At 46.5% G+C, this 16,682-nt stretch overlaps 1 protein-coding gene across 1 annotated transcript in view; it reads left to right on the top strand.

Moving 5' to 3' along the window:
• Positions 1 to 1,246: 1,246 nt before the first annotated feature.
• Positions 1,247 to 16,682, top strand: part of LOC308241180 (phospholipid scramblase 2-like) — a gene marked incomplete at both ends in the record, with an annotated part of 86,331 nt that continues 70,895 nt past the window's right edge. Inside the window, 3 exons of the mRNA XM_080654660.1 lie at positions 1,247 to 1,303; positions 2,160 to 2,414; positions 9,792 to 9,834. Coding sequence (XP_080510786.1) covers positions 1,247 to 1,303; positions 2,160 to 2,414; positions 9,792 to 9,834 — 355 coding nt within the window. The remainder of the gene's footprint in view (positions 1,304 to 2,159; positions 2,415 to 9,791; positions 9,835 to 16,682) is intronic.

The raw sequence follows: 16,682 nt of genomic DNA, 5'->3' as shown, positions 1-16,682 counted from the left end.
TGGCATGGAAGCACAGAACAGACTAATGAATCTCAGAGGGAAAGGGGGAGGAGGGCGGAAAGAGATTAACCAAAGATCTTACCTATGTAAACAGACAGTAGTGAATGCATGGGGTGGTGAACGCATTGGGGTGAGGTGGGAGCCAGGTGGAAGAGGTCAGTGAGGTGAAAAAAGGGGGACATCAGTAATATTCTCAACAATAAATATTTTTTTAAAAATGTACAACAGCAAGAACAAAATAAAATAAAAGCTGTAGTATTTAAAAGATATCAGTACCAGTGCCCTGGTTGGATGACTGAGTTGGTAGGAGAGTCCAACCATACACCAAAAAGCTATGGTTTGATTCTGGTCATAGCACATACCTAGGTTGCAGGCTGATCTCAGCTCAGGGCATGTAAGGGAGGCAACTGATCAATATTTCCCTCACATCTCTCTCTCTCTCTCTTTCTTTCTCTCTCTCTCCAATAAACATATCTTCGAGTAAGGATAAAAAGATACAACCTTTGCAATATAAGGTAATGCATTTCTCGTCAGTGTCCCATTCAGTTTTTTACAAATTGCATATTCTAAGTTAAATTTTGCATAGCCCTTACTTTTAAAATATTTTGAAGCACAGTACTTTAAAATTATATTCTATTACTATGAAATTATTATTCTATGCACTATATGTAGAAGCTTATGAAGCTTCATTGTAGTCAAAATTCACATGGAATATAGAGTATACACTGAGCCTATTATGTAATTAAGACAGTTTTGCTCATTAAAAATGTTTTGCCTACCCTGGTTCTCAAATTGTATTTCCAGAGAGCTGAGGGTACTAAAATGTGAAATTTAAACTTGTTATCTTAATATCATAGTGGATTTTTCTTTTTCATTTAGAGGGTCTCAAAAACTTCTTGCAAATGTTAAATCAGACAAGTATCTGGACAGTACTAGATGGAATGACATGTCTTTACCTCTGAACCAGGGTTTTAAAATAGTGGCATTATATTTTTGTATGGATAATTCTTTTCCTCAGGATTATGTTTTAGGAATTTTAGGATATTTATCAGCATTCCTGGTCAATATCACCATCCTCTACCATTTTGACAACCAAAAACATGTTCAGATTTTGCCAAATATCCCTTAAGGGGACACAACTGGCCCCAATTCTATATATCCAAGAGATACTGTTTGTTAGAATTCCAAAATATCATTTTTTTGCAGTCTGCTTTGGATCTGGAAACATTGGCTCACAATTTCTATGATGGCCTTCTTCCCACTGCCATCTCTCTTTTCCATGAAGAAATTCCAGAATCTTGATGTAGGTGACTCTAGATCATTGTTAACTTTATTTATTTTCCTTAGGTTTCTAACATATCTAATTTTAACAATAATGGTAAGGCTGCAAGTTGACTTGATTCACATTCAACCACCCTCAGAATAGAAGTATATATGAAACCAGAGATATTTAATAGAAAACTTGCTGAAAGACAAAAACACAAACCTTAAGCTTTGTTGAAACAGTATTCTTTTCTTTTTATCAGTGATCTTTTGGTATTTCAATTATTTATTTTTCTTTTTTTCTTTTATCTTTATTGTTGAAAGTATTACATATGTCCCCTTTGGTGTTTTTTTCCCATTAACTACCTTCACCCTGCACCTGCCCCTCCCAGGCCTTCATCATGCTATTTTATATGTCCATGGCTAAGCATGTATGCATATAAGTTCCCTGGTTAATCTCTCCCACCCACACCCACATTCACCTTCCCTCTGAACATTTTCAGTCTGTTCCATGCTTTTATGTCTCTGGATCTATTTTGTCCATCAGTTTATGTTGTTCATCAGACTCCACATATGAGTGAGATCATGTGATACTTACCTTTCTCTGACTAGCTTATTTCACTTAGCATAATACTTTCCAGGTCCCTCCATGCTGTTGCAAATGGTAAGAGTCCATTCTTTTTTATAGCTACATAGTATTCCACTGTGTAAAATGTACCACAGCCTTTTTATCCACTTGTCTACTGAAGAGTACTTGAGCTGTTTCCAAATCTTAGCTATTGTAAATTGTGCTGCTATGAACATAGGGTTGCATATATTCTTCTTAAGTTGAAATTTCAGCTTGTAGATAACTGGGGCAATTCTAAATGTATTGATGTTTCTGTTTTTCTGTCCAGATACAAACTATTTTACTTGTTCATATTTCAGGACCTCAAGGATATAGTGCCCAAATCAGCCTCCAGAATGCCTATCCTCTCCCCGAGGCTGACTACTCAGTGCCACTACCTGGCTATTCAGGTGCTGGTCCAGTGGACTCTCCTGTTAAACACCAACCAGTGTATAATCAGCCAGGTGGACCAGCAGGGGTACCATGGATGCCAGCACCACCACTTCCATCAGACTGTCCACCAGGGTTGGAATATTTAAGTCAGGTAATTTCAAGTACCTAAAACAGTCATTCAAATTAAACTGTGCTTCCAGTTTACTTATTAACAAACTAGCTGTACCCGGCCACGTGTTGCTGTGGCTCAGTCTGGTTAAATGGAAAAGAAAGAAAAGAGAAAGCGCATGTTTTTAATATGTTTAATTTCACAATGCTTGTGGGTATACAATATTTTTTGTTGTTCCATTGTCTGTGCAGATATAGAGATTGTCTGGTTTGCTGAGTACATGAAACATATAATTGTCCATGAGAAAAGCAATCCGTGTCTAGATCTAAACCGCACAATTCTAAAGATTGGCCCTGAACTTTGTTGATGGTGATTGCAAACGCCAATCGAATTGGGAATTGTAACCTCTTAAATTGAAATGGCATATCCTTTGGAATCATAGGAATGCGAGGAATGAGGACATCTTGACCTTTGAAAGGTCCTGTCAAGATTGTTGCTTCTACGACATTGCTCATTACTGCAAGCTGCGTGCCTTTGCAAAGCTTTGGCTGGTTGATATTTCGCAACATGATAATTGGGACGCCGATTTTCAATTACAGTATGTGCGGTGGCATCCCTGGCAGATCGAGTGAATTCAAAAATTCTGTTGGATAATTAACCGCTTCATCTGCTTCCACAACAGTGTCGACGGACTTGTATGTGGCTGCCTCGCTTTGAATGTTAGACTGAATAATATTGTTAAGTTCGTAGACGTCTTTGTTCTTGGCCGCAAGAATAGCTCGTTCACTCAGCCAATCATGATTCTTATAATTGGTTTGAATATTGGGAAATACTTTTTCAACCAATTCTTTTGTTGTCATTAAATTTCAGAAGTTATGAATGAGGCAATGAAATTCGTCCTGAGGTCAGATCAACCGGCACCTTTCCATTCCCAATTTCCAGCAATTGATGTGTATTTCCTGATGTTAGATAGGAAATGCTTTGATTCGGCGGTATATCCGGCAAACAAAGTTTTTAATGGCTCTGGTGGTTCTCCAAGTTGAGGCAGTTTAATTTTTCCGGTGGCACAACACATTCCTTTTGTTTCTCCATTAAATTTCAGAGCCTTGCAATAAGGACACACTTCAGTCATAGTGCCGATGAGAACATGCCAGCTCAAACTATAATCATCAGCTGGGTTGTACTGGAATGCAAGGCGATTGCAATCGCGTGATTGCTGAGCACGGAGTCGTGTTTGACGCTGATCTGTTGTTTCTCGTTGACGTCTTTCAGTCACTCTCAGCCTGTCGCGTTCATTCTGTTGAGAACGAAGCAGATCTGAAGCTGCAGAATGTGATCGCCCTGCTCGCAACTGTGCATCCTCAAGTCTGGCTGCACGTCGCTCTGCTGCTTCCTGATGCCCGTTCTTCCTCAGTTTGATTTGCAATTACTCGTTGCACTGCTTCTGCTCCACGAGTACGATGACCTAGGTTTGATCTTCTGTGAGGCATTATTTGGATGAACTAAAGAAGGTCGAACTATACTCACAAAATGAACGCTATGGTAAACGACACAGCTCAATTTCAACGCAATGTTACACGAAATAATTAAATCTAAATGAAAATAAATTGAAATCTATGAAAATTCAATTTAACAATGCAATCGGAAACATTGAAATGGAATCGTAAAATATTTAGTATAGCTTGTGTTGCTTTTATGTCCAACAGATGGCGCTGTTTTTCAAAAAAAGCATGTTTTTACCTGTCACAAGTGTGACATCTACATAATAGTAGGTATAACGTCATAAAAACATGCACGTATTCGAATGCAACTTTGTGTCAAAATTTCAAAGCAATCGGTGAAGAACTTTCGGAGATTTAAGATTTTGAACAAACAAACATTTACATTTTTATTTATATAGATGACTAATTCACAAAAGTCTGAAATGGTATAACAACATTTTTTACTAAAAAACTACTACTCTAATTCAGTTCTAGGTCAGGTTTACTTTTAAAGCAAATGGCTTAGGAAATAGTGTTTTCTATGATCTTGAATATAATCTGTGATACTAGCCAACAGCAAACATTTACTTAGCACCATTTTCCAGGCTTTGTTTCTAAGTCTAATACAAGTATTAACTACTTTAATCTTTTTAGAAATGCTATGATATTTAAGTGCTATAATTATTAACATTTTATTAAAGAAGAAACTGAGGTCCAGAGAAGTTACATGAAATGTTCAGCATCAAAATGCCAATGAAGTAAGAATGGCTTTTTACTTCTTGAACTTTGGTTCTGTATCCTGGGCTCCCTAATCCCAATCCTATCTAATAAAAGAGTAATATGCAAATTGACCATACCTCCCCTACACCCACAAGCCATGCCTACCAGCCAATTAGGAGCGAGTATGCAAATTAACCCAACCAAGATGGCTGCAGCCAAGGAGAGAACAAGAGGGTTGGGTTTCCCTGGCAATGGAGGAAGCCAAGGTTTCCACCTGCCCTGGCCTGCCTTGGCCTCTGCGTAAGGCTACAAAGTTTCAATTACAGAAGATAAATAAATCCCAGATACCAGGGCCTCTGCTTGGGTTGCCGGGGGGCATGGCCAGCCTGCAAACCACCACAGACCCCTCACCCAGGCCACCCTACACCCCAAGGGAACCCCCACCCTGATCCGGGACACCCTTCAGGGCAAACCAGCTGGCCCCCACCCCTGCACCAGGCCTCTATCCTATCTAATCCTATCTAATAAAAGAATAATATGCAAATTGACTGTCACTTCAACACACAAGATGGCTGCCCCCATGTGGACACAAGATGGCCACCACAAGATGGCCAGCAGGGGAGGGCAGTTGGGAGGGACCAGGCCTGCAAGGGAGGGCAGTTGGGGGCGATGAAGCCTGGCGGGTAGGGTAGTTAGGGCTGACCAGGCCGGCAGAGGAGGGAAGTTGGGGCGAATGGGCATGCAGGGAAGGGCAGTTGGGGGGGACCAGGCCTGCAGGGGGGGGGCAGTTAGGAGTGACCAGGCCTGCAGGAGAGGGCAGTTAGGGGTGACCAGGCCTGCAGGGGAGGGCAGTTAGGGGCAAACAGGCTGGCAGAGGAGCAGTTATGTATCAATCAGGCTGCCAGGGAAGTGGTTAGGGGGTGATCAGGTTGGCAGGTAGAATCAGTTAGGGGAAATCAGGAAGGCAGGGAGGTGAGCAGTTGGGAGCCAGCAGTCCTGGATTGTGAGAGGGATGTCTGATCCTACCTGGATTGGGCCTAAATGGGCAGTCGGACATCCCTCGAGGGGTTCCAGATTGGAGAGGGTGCAGGCTGGGCTGAGGGACACACCAACCCATGCACGAATTTCGTGCACGGGTCCTCTAGTACTTAATAATTTCCTAGGAGTAGGAAATAAATAACAAAGTTTAGTGCTGAGTTTCAATAAGTGGTACCAAGAAAGGAGTTTGAATTTTTATATAATATGACTCATTTTTTAATTGTAATTAATAAAATTATATTTTATGATGCTTTTGTTCTTCAGAAAACCCAGTTTTATAGATACTACTGTAAACTGACAGTTGTTAGTGCCAGTTCAATGCATACAGGAATTCCCTATTTAAGGTACAGTAAAGAAGGAAACTTTGATCAGTGCCAACAACTCAATTGAGATTCAACATGGCTGTGAAACAGCTCAATGGTGTTATAATTACCTAGAGGCCCGGTGCACGAAATTCATGCAGGAGGGGGTGTCTCTCAGCCCAGCCTGAACCCTCTCCAATCTGGGACCCCTCGAGGGATGTCTGACTGCCCATTTAGGCCTGATCCTAAATGGGCAGTCGGACGTCCCTCTCACAATCCAGGACTGCTCACTCCCAACTGCTTGCCTGCCTGCCTTCCTGATTGCCCCTAACCACTTCTGCCTGTCAGCCTGATCACCCCCTAACCACTCCCCTGCCAGCCTGTTTGCCCCTAACTGCCCTCCCCTGCAGGCCTGGCCCCCCCCAACTGCCCTTCCCTGCAGGCCTGGTTGCCCCCAAATTCCCTCCTCTGCTGGTGTGGTCACCCCTAACTGTCCTACCCTGTTGGCCATCTTGTTGGGGCCATCTTGTGTCCATATGAGGGCAGTCATCTTTGACCACATGGAGGCAGCCATCTTGTGTGTTGGGGTGATGGTCAATTTGCATATTATCCTTTTATTAGATAGGATTAGATTGGATTAAATAGGATAGAGGGCTGGTGCATGGGTGGGGGCCAGCTGGTTTGCCCTGAAGGGTGTCCTGGATCAGGGTGGGGGTTCCCTTGGTGCGTGGGGCAGCCTGGCTGAGGGGCCTGTGGTGGTTTGCAGGCTGGCCACGCCCCCCAGCAACCCAAGCAGAGGCCCTGGTATCTGGGATTTATTTATCTTCTATAATTGAAACTTTGTAGCCTTGAGCAGAGGCCTAGGCCCGCCACGGCAGGCGGAAAGCTTGGCTTCCTCCATCACCGGGGGCAACTCAAGCGTCCTGCTCTCTCCAGCTCCATGGCTGCCGCTATTTTTGTTGGGATTTATCTATCTTCTATAATTGAAACTTTGTAGCCTTGAGCGGAGACCTGGGCCCACCAGGGCAGGTGGAATGCTTGGCTTCCTTCATTGCTGGGGCAACCCAAGCCTCATGTTCTCTCTGTGGCTGCAGCCATCTTTGTTGGGTTAATTTGCATACTTGTTCCAGATTGGCTGGTGTGTGTGGCTTGTGGGTATAGCAGAGTGATGGTTAATTTGCATATTATACTTTTATTAAATAGGATTATGAAATAGCATGGCTGTGGAACATCCCAGTGTGAGGCAGGCCTTAGGTGAGGCACCCCAAGGGTGAGGCCTCTCTTCAGCTAGACAGCTGTGCTCTTCCCCAATCCACTCTGGTCCAAAGTGCTCCACCTGTTCTTCTTTGTTCCACACTACTCCTGACTGCTCCATTCAGGTCTGATGAAACATCTTTGGTACTGCAGATCCAGCCAGGGAAACTCAATCTTCAGTGTATGGTGGAAAGGGAAATTACACTCCCTGAGCCAAAGGGGAGCTGACTTACATAGAAAGAAATTCCTTGTCCCTCATTGCTGATTGGTCTGTCCTCATGCAAATGAGGAATTTAAATCCTCACAGTTAGATTGATCCTAAAAGTTGTCCTATCCTAATTCATCAGAATGAAACTGTTCTGATTGATCAGTTAAAGATATTTATAAGAATATAGCTGCACAGCTCCGAATGGACAGGGAAAGTCTTAGTCCTATTGGTTGAAATACAATTACAGGAACTCCTTTAAACAGGCTGGCTCAGATGACAGGAACACAGTGTAGGCAGGCAGTTCAGTGCAGGAGTCAGGAAGCTTAGTGCAGGCTTCTCCCTGAAGTGTGGCTTGCATAAGAGGCCTCTGTTTAGAAATGGCTACCAGGATTTTTTTTTAAAAATTTGAGCCCAGTTAGTCATCAGGATCCCTTATTGATAGGTATCTTCTTTCTGAGGATCAACACTACCAATCCTATCTAATAAAAGAGTAATATGCAAATTGACCATACCTCTGCTACACCCACAAGCCATGCCACCAGCCAATCAGGAGGGAATATGCAAATAAACCCAACCAAGATGGCTGCAGCCACAGAAAGCAGGAGGGAGGCTTGGGTTTCCCCGGCAATGGATGAAGCCAAGCTTTCCACTTGCCCTTGCCAGCCCAGGCCTCCACTCAATGCTACAAAGTTTCAATTATAGAAGATTACATAAATCCCAACAGAAATGGCTGCCACCACGGAGCGAGCAGAAGGCTTGGCTCCACTCCAGGCTATGAAGTTTCAATTGTAGAAGATAAATAAATCCCAGATACCAGGGCCTCTGTTTGGGTCGCTGGGGGGCGTGGCTAGCCTGCACACCACCACAGGTCCCTCACCCAGGCTTCCCCACACCCCAAGGGAACTCCCATCCTGATCCAGGAAACCCTTCAGGGCAAACCAGCTGGCCCCCACCCATGCACCAGGCCTCTATCCTATCTAATAAATGAGTAATATGCAGATTGACCATCACTCCAACACACAAGATGGCTGCCCCCATGTGGACACAAGATGGCCACCACAATGGCCTGCAGGGGAGGGCAGTTGGGAGGAACCAGGCATGCAAGGGAGGGCAGTTAGGGGCTATCAAGCCTGCTGGGGATGGCAGTTAGGGGTGACCTGGCTGGCAGAGGAGGGAAGTTGGGGGTGACTGGGTCTGCAGGGAAGAGCAGTTGGGGGGACCCAGGCCTGCAGAGGAAGGCAGTTAGGGGCAAACAGGCTGGCAGGGGAGCAGTTAGGCATCAATCAGGCTGGCAGGGGAGTGGTTAGGGGGTGATCAGGCTGGCAGGCAGAAGCAGTTAGGGGCAATCGGGAAGGCAAGCAGGCGAGCAGTTGGGAGCCAGCAGTCCTGGATTGTGAGAGGGCAGTCGGACATCCCTTGAGGGGTCCCAGATTGGAGAGGGTGCAGGCTGGGCTGAGGGACACCCCCCCCCCCCCATGCATGAATTTCGGGCACTGGGCCTCTAATAAAAAATAAAATCCTGGACTTTAATGTACTACAAAATAGTTTATCACACCAATGAGAGACTATATTTGTTTGGTATTAGGAATCTCATAGATAAAGTAGGAATTGAAGTTCTAATGTATCAATTTATAAATAAATAATTATTGCTATAATAGCCAATCACTACTCTCTTTACTAATTTAATTTCCCATAATGCACTTGAGCAGTGTATAAGAATTTTAGTAGTTCACATATTCAAGAAATACCTAAGTAGATTTTTTTTTAAATCAGGGACTCAGAAGAAATTGTTCTGTATGTAGCTATAGATTCAGTGTGTCCATCACCATCTTGAACTGGACCATTATAAGTAATTTAAATGTAATAGGTTGTAATTGTATATTTTAATCAAATCCATTACTCTGCTAGTACAATTCATGTTCTAAATCTACAAATATAAAGGAACTTTGTATACAGAGAAAGATGGATTCACTGGTGAAAAAAATAGATCCAGAGACATTGAAGCATGGGACAGACTGATACATCTCAGAGGGAAGTTATTCTTACTACAAATAATGATATCAAGTATACTTAGAAAATAATTTTGCGATTTATAGAAAAAAAGTTCCTTAAATGCATGAAAAGGTCTCACTAATTCCTAAACATCTTCTAGAAGGAATAGTGTTTTCTCATTTTTATAGGCATTCCTGTCAAAGTAATTTGCTCATCTTAATAGTGAACATACTCAAGCTCCTTTATAAATTATAAACTATTCAACCTTAGTTTTACACTTTAAATTAATACAATTATTAAATATTGATAATATTGACAAATATTGATATTTGCATACATTTTAAAAATATAAAAATGATTCTTAATTTGGTTAACTTAAAAATCATGATGTATACTAACAGATCAATTATTTTTACTATATTAGGTAGATGAGATACTGATTCATCAGCAAATTGATCTTCTGGAAGGTATGCATTTATTCTATTATCATCTAAATATATAAAAGCCTAATATGCAAATTGTCCCCTTGGGAGTTCGACCAAGAGACTGGGTGTTCAATTGCTCGCTATGACATGCACTGACCACCAGGGAGTGACACAGAAAGAAGGAAGGCCCCAGCTGGCAGCCAGAAGGCCCCAATCGGCCCTGATCGCTAGCCAGGCCTAGGACCCTACTCATGCATGAATTTCATGCACCAGGCCTCTAGTCTATTTATACTAATAAAAACCTAGGTGGTGTCTCTCCCTCATGTCATCATAAGATGGCCGCCCCCATGTCATCACAAGATGGTTGCCACAAGATGGCCACCCCCATGTTGTCACAAGATGGCCACCCCCATGTCATCACAAAATGGCCTCCACAAGATGGCCGGCAGGGGAGGGCAGTTGCCAGGCCAGCACTGGAGGGCAGTTGGGGCAACTGGGCCTGCAGGGGAGGGCAGTTTCAGGGGGATCAGGCCAGAAGGGAAGGCAGTTAGGGGTGACCAGGCCGGCAGAGGAGGGCAGTTAGGGGCAACCAGGCCAGCAGGGGAGGGCAGTTGGTGTCGACCGGGCCTGCAGGGGAGGGCAGTTGGGGGTGACCAGGCCTGCAGGGGAGGGCAGTTGGGGGCAATCTGGCCAGCAGAGGAGGGCAGTTGGGGGTGAACAGGCCAGCAGGGGAGGGCAATTGGGGGGAATCAGGCCACCAGGGGAGCAGTTAGGCATCAATCAGGCAGGCAGGGGAGTGATTAGGGATGATCAGGCTGGCAGGCAGAAGCAGTTAGGGACAATCAGGCAGGCAGGTAGGCGAGTGGTTAAAAACCAGCAGTCCTGGATTGCTAGAGGGATGTCCAACTGCCGGTTTAGGCCCGATCCCATAGGACATCCCTCAAGTGGTCCCAGAATGGAGTGGGTGCAGGCTGGGCTGAGGGACACCCCCCACCAGTGCACGAATTTCATGCACTGGGACTCTAGTCCTATATAACAAAGAGGTAATATGCAAATTAACCCTCATGCCCTCACAAGATGGCTCCCTATGACCAGGCCAGCAGAGGGGTTAGTGAGGGACGACCAAACTACTGAACAAGCAGGCTGCATGGGGCGACCAGGCTGGCAGGGGGGTTAGTGAGGGATGACCAAACAACTGAACAATCAGGCTGTGTAGGGGCAACCAAGTCAGTGGGGGGCCATGAGGGGCAACCAGGCCAGCAGGGGGTGCAGTTGGGGGCAATCAGGCCAGCAGAGGGGCAGTTGGGGGCGACCAGGCCAGCAGGGGTGGCAGTTATGGGTGACCAGGCCAGCAGAGGGATGCAGTTGGGGGCAACCAGGCTGGCAGGGGGGGGGGCAGTAAGAGGTGACAAGGCTGGCAGGGAGGGGGCAGTTAGGGATGACCAGGCTGGCAGGGAGGGGGCATTTGGGGGCAACCTGGCTGGCTGCATGGGGCAGTTAGGGGTGACCAGGCTGGCAGGTGCAGCAGTTAGGGGCGATCAGGCTAACATGCAGAGGCAGTGACGGGCAATCAGGCCGGCTGGGGTGGGGGGCAGTTATGGGTGACCAGGCAGGCAGGCAGATGAGTGATTAGGAGCCAGGGGCTCAGGACTGTGAGAGGGATGTCCAACTGCCAGTTTAGGCCTGATCCCGAAGATATCCCCAAGGGGTCCCAGATTGGAGAGGGCGCAGTGCTGGCTGGGCTTAGGGGACCCCCCCAAGCACAAATTTCATGCACCAGGCCTCTAGTCTGTACTAATAAAAGGGTAATATGCTAATTAGACTGGGAGACCTTCCGGACATCCTTCCAGACAAAGCCATGTTGGTGGGGCAGAAGCAGAGGTGATTAGGGGCAATCAAGCCAGCAGGGGGGGGGGGCAGCTGGGAGTGAGCAGGCCAGCAGTGGGTTGGGGGGGAGTTGGGGGCAATCAGGCCAGCAGGGGCAGAAGTTGGGTCAATCATCCTGGCAGGGGCAGGCAGTAAGGGGTGATCAGGCCCGAAGGTGGGGGCAGTTGGGGTTGATCAGGCTGGCAGGCAGAGTGGTTAGGGGTGATCAGGCAGGCAGGCAGGCAGGTAAGTGGTTAGGAGCCAGCGGTACCGGATTGCAAGAGGGATGTCCAACTGCCGGTTTAGGCCTGATCACATAGGACATCCCCCAAGGAGTCCCAGACTGGAGAGGGTGCAGGCTAGACTGAGGGACCACCCCCCATGCATGAATTTCATGCACCAGGCCACTAGTATCCTATCTAAATAGAGGTAGTATGCAAACTGACCATCACTCCAACACACAAGATGGCTGCCCCCATGTGGTCAAAGATGGCTGCCCCCATGTGGTCAAAAATGGCTACCCCCATGTGGACACAAGATGGCTGCCACAAGATGGCTGGCAGGGGAGGGCAGTTGTGGGCGATCAGGCCTGCAGGGGAGGCAGTTGGGGGGAACCAGGCCTGCAAGGGTGGGCAATTGGGGGGACCAGGCCTACAGGGAAGGACAGTTGCGGGGGACCAGGCCTGAAAGGGAGGGCAGCTGGGGGCGATCAGGCCGGCAGGGGAGGGCAGTTGTGGGGAACAAGGCCTGCAGGGAAGGGCAGTTGGGGGGGACCAGGCCTCCAAAGGAGGGAAGTTGGGGGCAATCAGGCTGGCAGGGGAGCAGTTAGTCATCAATCAGGCTGGCAGGGGAGTGGTTAGGGGGCGATCAGGCTGGCAGCAGAAGCAGTAAGGAGCAATCAGGCAGGCAGGCAGGTGAGTGGTTAGGAGCCAGTGGTCCCGAATTGCGAGAAGGATGTCCAACTGCCGGTTTAGGCCCGATCCCTTAGGACAGTGGTCGGCAAACTCATGTCAACAGAGCCAAATATCAATAGTACAATGATTGAAATTTCTTTTGAGAGCCAAATTTTTTAAACTTAAACTTCTTCTAATGCCACTTCTTCAAAATAGACTCGCCCAGGCCATGGTATTTTGTGGAAGAGCCACACTCAAGGGGCCAAAGAGCTGCATGTGGCAACCACGGCCTTAGGCCATCCCCCAAGAGTCCCAGATTGGATAGGGGGCAGGCTGGGCTGAGGGACAACACCCCGTGCATGAATTTCATGCACCAGGCCACTAGTATCCTATCTAAGAAAGAGGTAATATGCAAACTGACCATCACTCCAACACACAAGATGGCTGCCCCCATGTGGTCAAAGATAGCCACCCCCATGTGGACACAAGAGGGTCGCCACAAGATGGCTGGCAGGGAGGGCAGTTGTGGGCTATCAGGCTACAGGGGAGGGCAGTTAGGGGTGACTGGGCTGGCAGAGGAGGGCAGTTGGGGGTGACCAGGCCTGCAGGGAAGGACAGTTGGGGGGACCAAGGCCTGCAGGGGAAGGAAGTTGGGGGGGACCAGGCCTACAGGGGAGGGCTGTTGGGAGGCCAGGCCTGCAGTGGAGGGCAGTTGGGGGGGACCAAGCCTGCAGGGGAGGGCAGTTGGGGGGGACTAGGCCAGCAGGGGTGAGCAGTTATGGGTGACCACACTGGCAGGGGAGGTCAGTTAGGGGTGACCAGGGTGGCAGGGGAGGGCAGTTAGGGGCATCGGGCTGGCAGGAGAGCAGTTAGGCATCGATCAGGCTGGCAGGGGAGTGGTTAGTGGGCGATCAGGCTGGCAGGCAGAAGCGGTTAGGGACAATCAGGCAAGCAGGCAGGCAAACGGTTGGGAGCCAGCAGTCCTAGATTGTGAAAGGTATGTCCGACTGCCTTAAATGGGCAGTCAGACATCCCTTGCTGGGTCTTATATTGGAGAGGGTGCAGGCTGGGCTGAGGGACACACACCCCCCATACACGAATTTTGTGCACTGGGCTTCTAGTATATATATAAAAGGCTAAGCGTCTGTCCTTCCCTCCAATCAGTAGTTATGACTCGCACTGATACCGAGGGGCAGATGTTTGACACAGGAGCTGCCATGATGAGCACTGGCCATCCTATACAATAAAAGCCTAATATGCTAAGTGTTCAGTCATCCAGTTGGGCATTCTACCAATCAAAGCATAATATGTTAATGATATGCTAAGGCCACTCAACTGCTTGCTATGATGTGCACTGACCACCAGGGGGCAGATGCTCTGACTGGTAGGTTAGCTTGCTGCTTGGTTCCAGCTGATAGGGACTAACTGAGATGGGCCAGACATGCCCTAGAGCCTTCCCACGGTCCCTCCTTGGCTGGCCATCCTTGGCTGGCCAACATCTCTCCGTGGCCCTGAATGTGCACCAGTGGAATCCCTTAGCCTGGCCTGCACCCTCTCGCAATCTGGGACCCCTCGGAGGATGTCGGAGAGCCGGTTTTGGCCTGATGGTGGAATGACTGGGTGCTATGATGCCCACTGACCATCAGGGGGCAGATGCTCAATGCAGGAGCTTCCCCTTAGAGGTCAGTGAGCTCCCACAGGGGGAGCGCTGCTCAGCCAGAAGCCAGGCTCATGGCTGGTGAGCACAGTAGTACTGGTGAAAGCTTCTCCCAACTCCACTGCAGTGCTAAGGATGTCCAACTGCTGGCTTAGGTCCCCTCCCTATGAGGAGTGGGCCTAAGTAGGCAGTCAGACATTTCTCGAGGGCTCCTGGACTGTGAAAGGGTGCAGGCTTGGCTGAGGGATACCTCCAAGTGCATGAATTTCATGCAATGGGCCTCTAGTTTAAAAATAAATGGCACCATGGACTTGGCACTGACAAGCCAACACTCGACATCCCCCAAGTAGGACACAGGCCTCGCCACCACCTCAGAGCGACACCCCACCAAAGTGCAGCCAAAGCTGCCAAGACCCAAGGTACAAAATGTGTCCCACAGCCCAGCCCAGATTGGAAATTGTCACTGTTGGCACCAGGTAATAACATCATGTTGCAGCACCCGGCTTCCTCTCCCTAGCAACTAGCTTCCTTGGAGTTTCTTCAGCCCAAGAACCCGTCTTGCTTGATAGTCAGGTGCAAAAATTTTACAGTTCAACCAAATGTTTGTGAAGCATTTTCCCGTGCCTCATCTCATTTGATCCTCACAGAAGTCCTGGAGTAGGTAGATAGGAGACTCAGTAGAATCCTATTTTCTTTTTATTAGCAAGACAATGGAGGTTTACAAAGTTTAGAAACTTGATCCAACTGAAAAGAAGTAAGAAATGGTGGAACTTGAAAATGACTTCTGGTTTTCTCACTGTGTAGAATAGTCTAACACTGCTACAGGTAAATATTTTACCCTTTTTTCTCCCTGCATGATCTACAATAATAATCTGCTTCTTGTTGATATTTATTGCTGTGTTGTTGACAATTACCTGAAAAAAAATTTGGGGTGCTTCACTGGGCTGGAAAAAGTTTAGCTAAATCAGAAAGCAGATCTAATTAAGCAAGTTTATCTATGTATATAAAAGTCTAAGTTGACAAGCACTTGCACGATACATATAAAGCTCTCACTGGTGCCAATTGCACGTGTGTGTTTTAATCTGTCATTGTGGATCATGAATTTGGTTGACACTTCTATTATAGAGAAAGGATGAATAGAGATATTAAAATATTTCTTCTAATTAATTTCCTTTCAATGTGCACACATCCATGCACCAAGACACTAGTATTCTCATGAAAAGAAGACATTTATGCAGATAAAGACACATCAATAACCCCAAACATAACAACTTTTGTTAATGTGTTCGTTAAGCCTCATTATTTACAAATGTCTCTCTTCCTGATAGTAAAATGATAAAGATTATCATCAGCTCATTTCTTGAAATTAGGAGTCACGTGGTAAAATACTATTTCTTTGGGCATCTGTCCTCATGACCCTGGGCCTAATTTAGAAGGACAACAATCAAACCTTCTTTTGTTCCCCCTTCACTCTAGAAATCATTTCAGTGGTTCTATTACTTTATCTGACTTGTATCACTTCAGCTATTTTCTCCCAAATTTGTGAAAACCTTGAGATTGACACAGAGCCACATGCAATAGTTCATGTTACCTTAATACCATGTTTTAATAGTTGTATTAGTATATTTCCAAAGCAAGTGAACTTTTAAAATTTGGATGGCTATATTTTGGAAAATCATATTCCTGCCCACAATTTCTCTTTAAAATTGAGATGAACCCTGAAAAACCTTTGTTCCATGGACTGTGAATTACCAGCTTAGATGAAGCAACACTGTAATGTTGGATTGTGCTGATCAGCAGGTCCAGTGGCCTAGCTTCCTAGAAAAGTATTCCTGATCAGTTTACATGACAACTTTGACTCTACAAGATGCTTCCAGTGCTCCCCAAATGCAAAAATAAACTTGGGAAGCCACTAGATGTTTCAGGACCACCAACAGAAGACCAAGACCTGGATTGTTTCAGTAGCTATAGTGTCTTCCTTCTAGATCAGGGGTGGGCAAACTTTTTGACTCGAGGGCCACAAGGGTTCTTAAACTGGACCGGAGGGCCGGAACAAAAGCATGGATGGAGTGTTTGTGTGAACTAATATAAATTCAAAGTAAAGGAGCAGAGGGGAGAGCAAGAGAACCCACCGTTCTTTCGGCTCCGCGGGCCGGATAGAACAGCCGAACGGGCCGGATCCAGCCCACAGGCCGTAGTTTGCCCACGGCTGTTCTAGATATAAGAAGTTTTGAGAAAACTGCTAAGTTTTAGAATATACCTGTTGAATCCATCTTTTGAAAAAATTTATCTTTATTGTTGAAAGTATTACAGAAGGCCCCTATTTTTTCCCCATTGACCTCCTCCATCCCATACCCTTCCCCCCCAATGCCAGGTCTTCACCACACTATTGTTTGTGTCCATGGGTTATGCCTATCCTATCTAATAAAAGAGTAATATGCAAATTAACCATCACTTCGCTACACCCACGTGTC

This window comes from Plecotus auritus, assembly GCF_963455305.1.
Source record: "Plecotus auritus genome assembly, chromosome: 2".
Taxonomy (NCBI): Eukaryota; Metazoa; Chordata; class Mammalia; order Chiroptera; family Vespertilionidae; genus Plecotus; species Plecotus auritus.
This window is presented reverse-complemented; position numbering and strand designations above follow the sequence as displayed.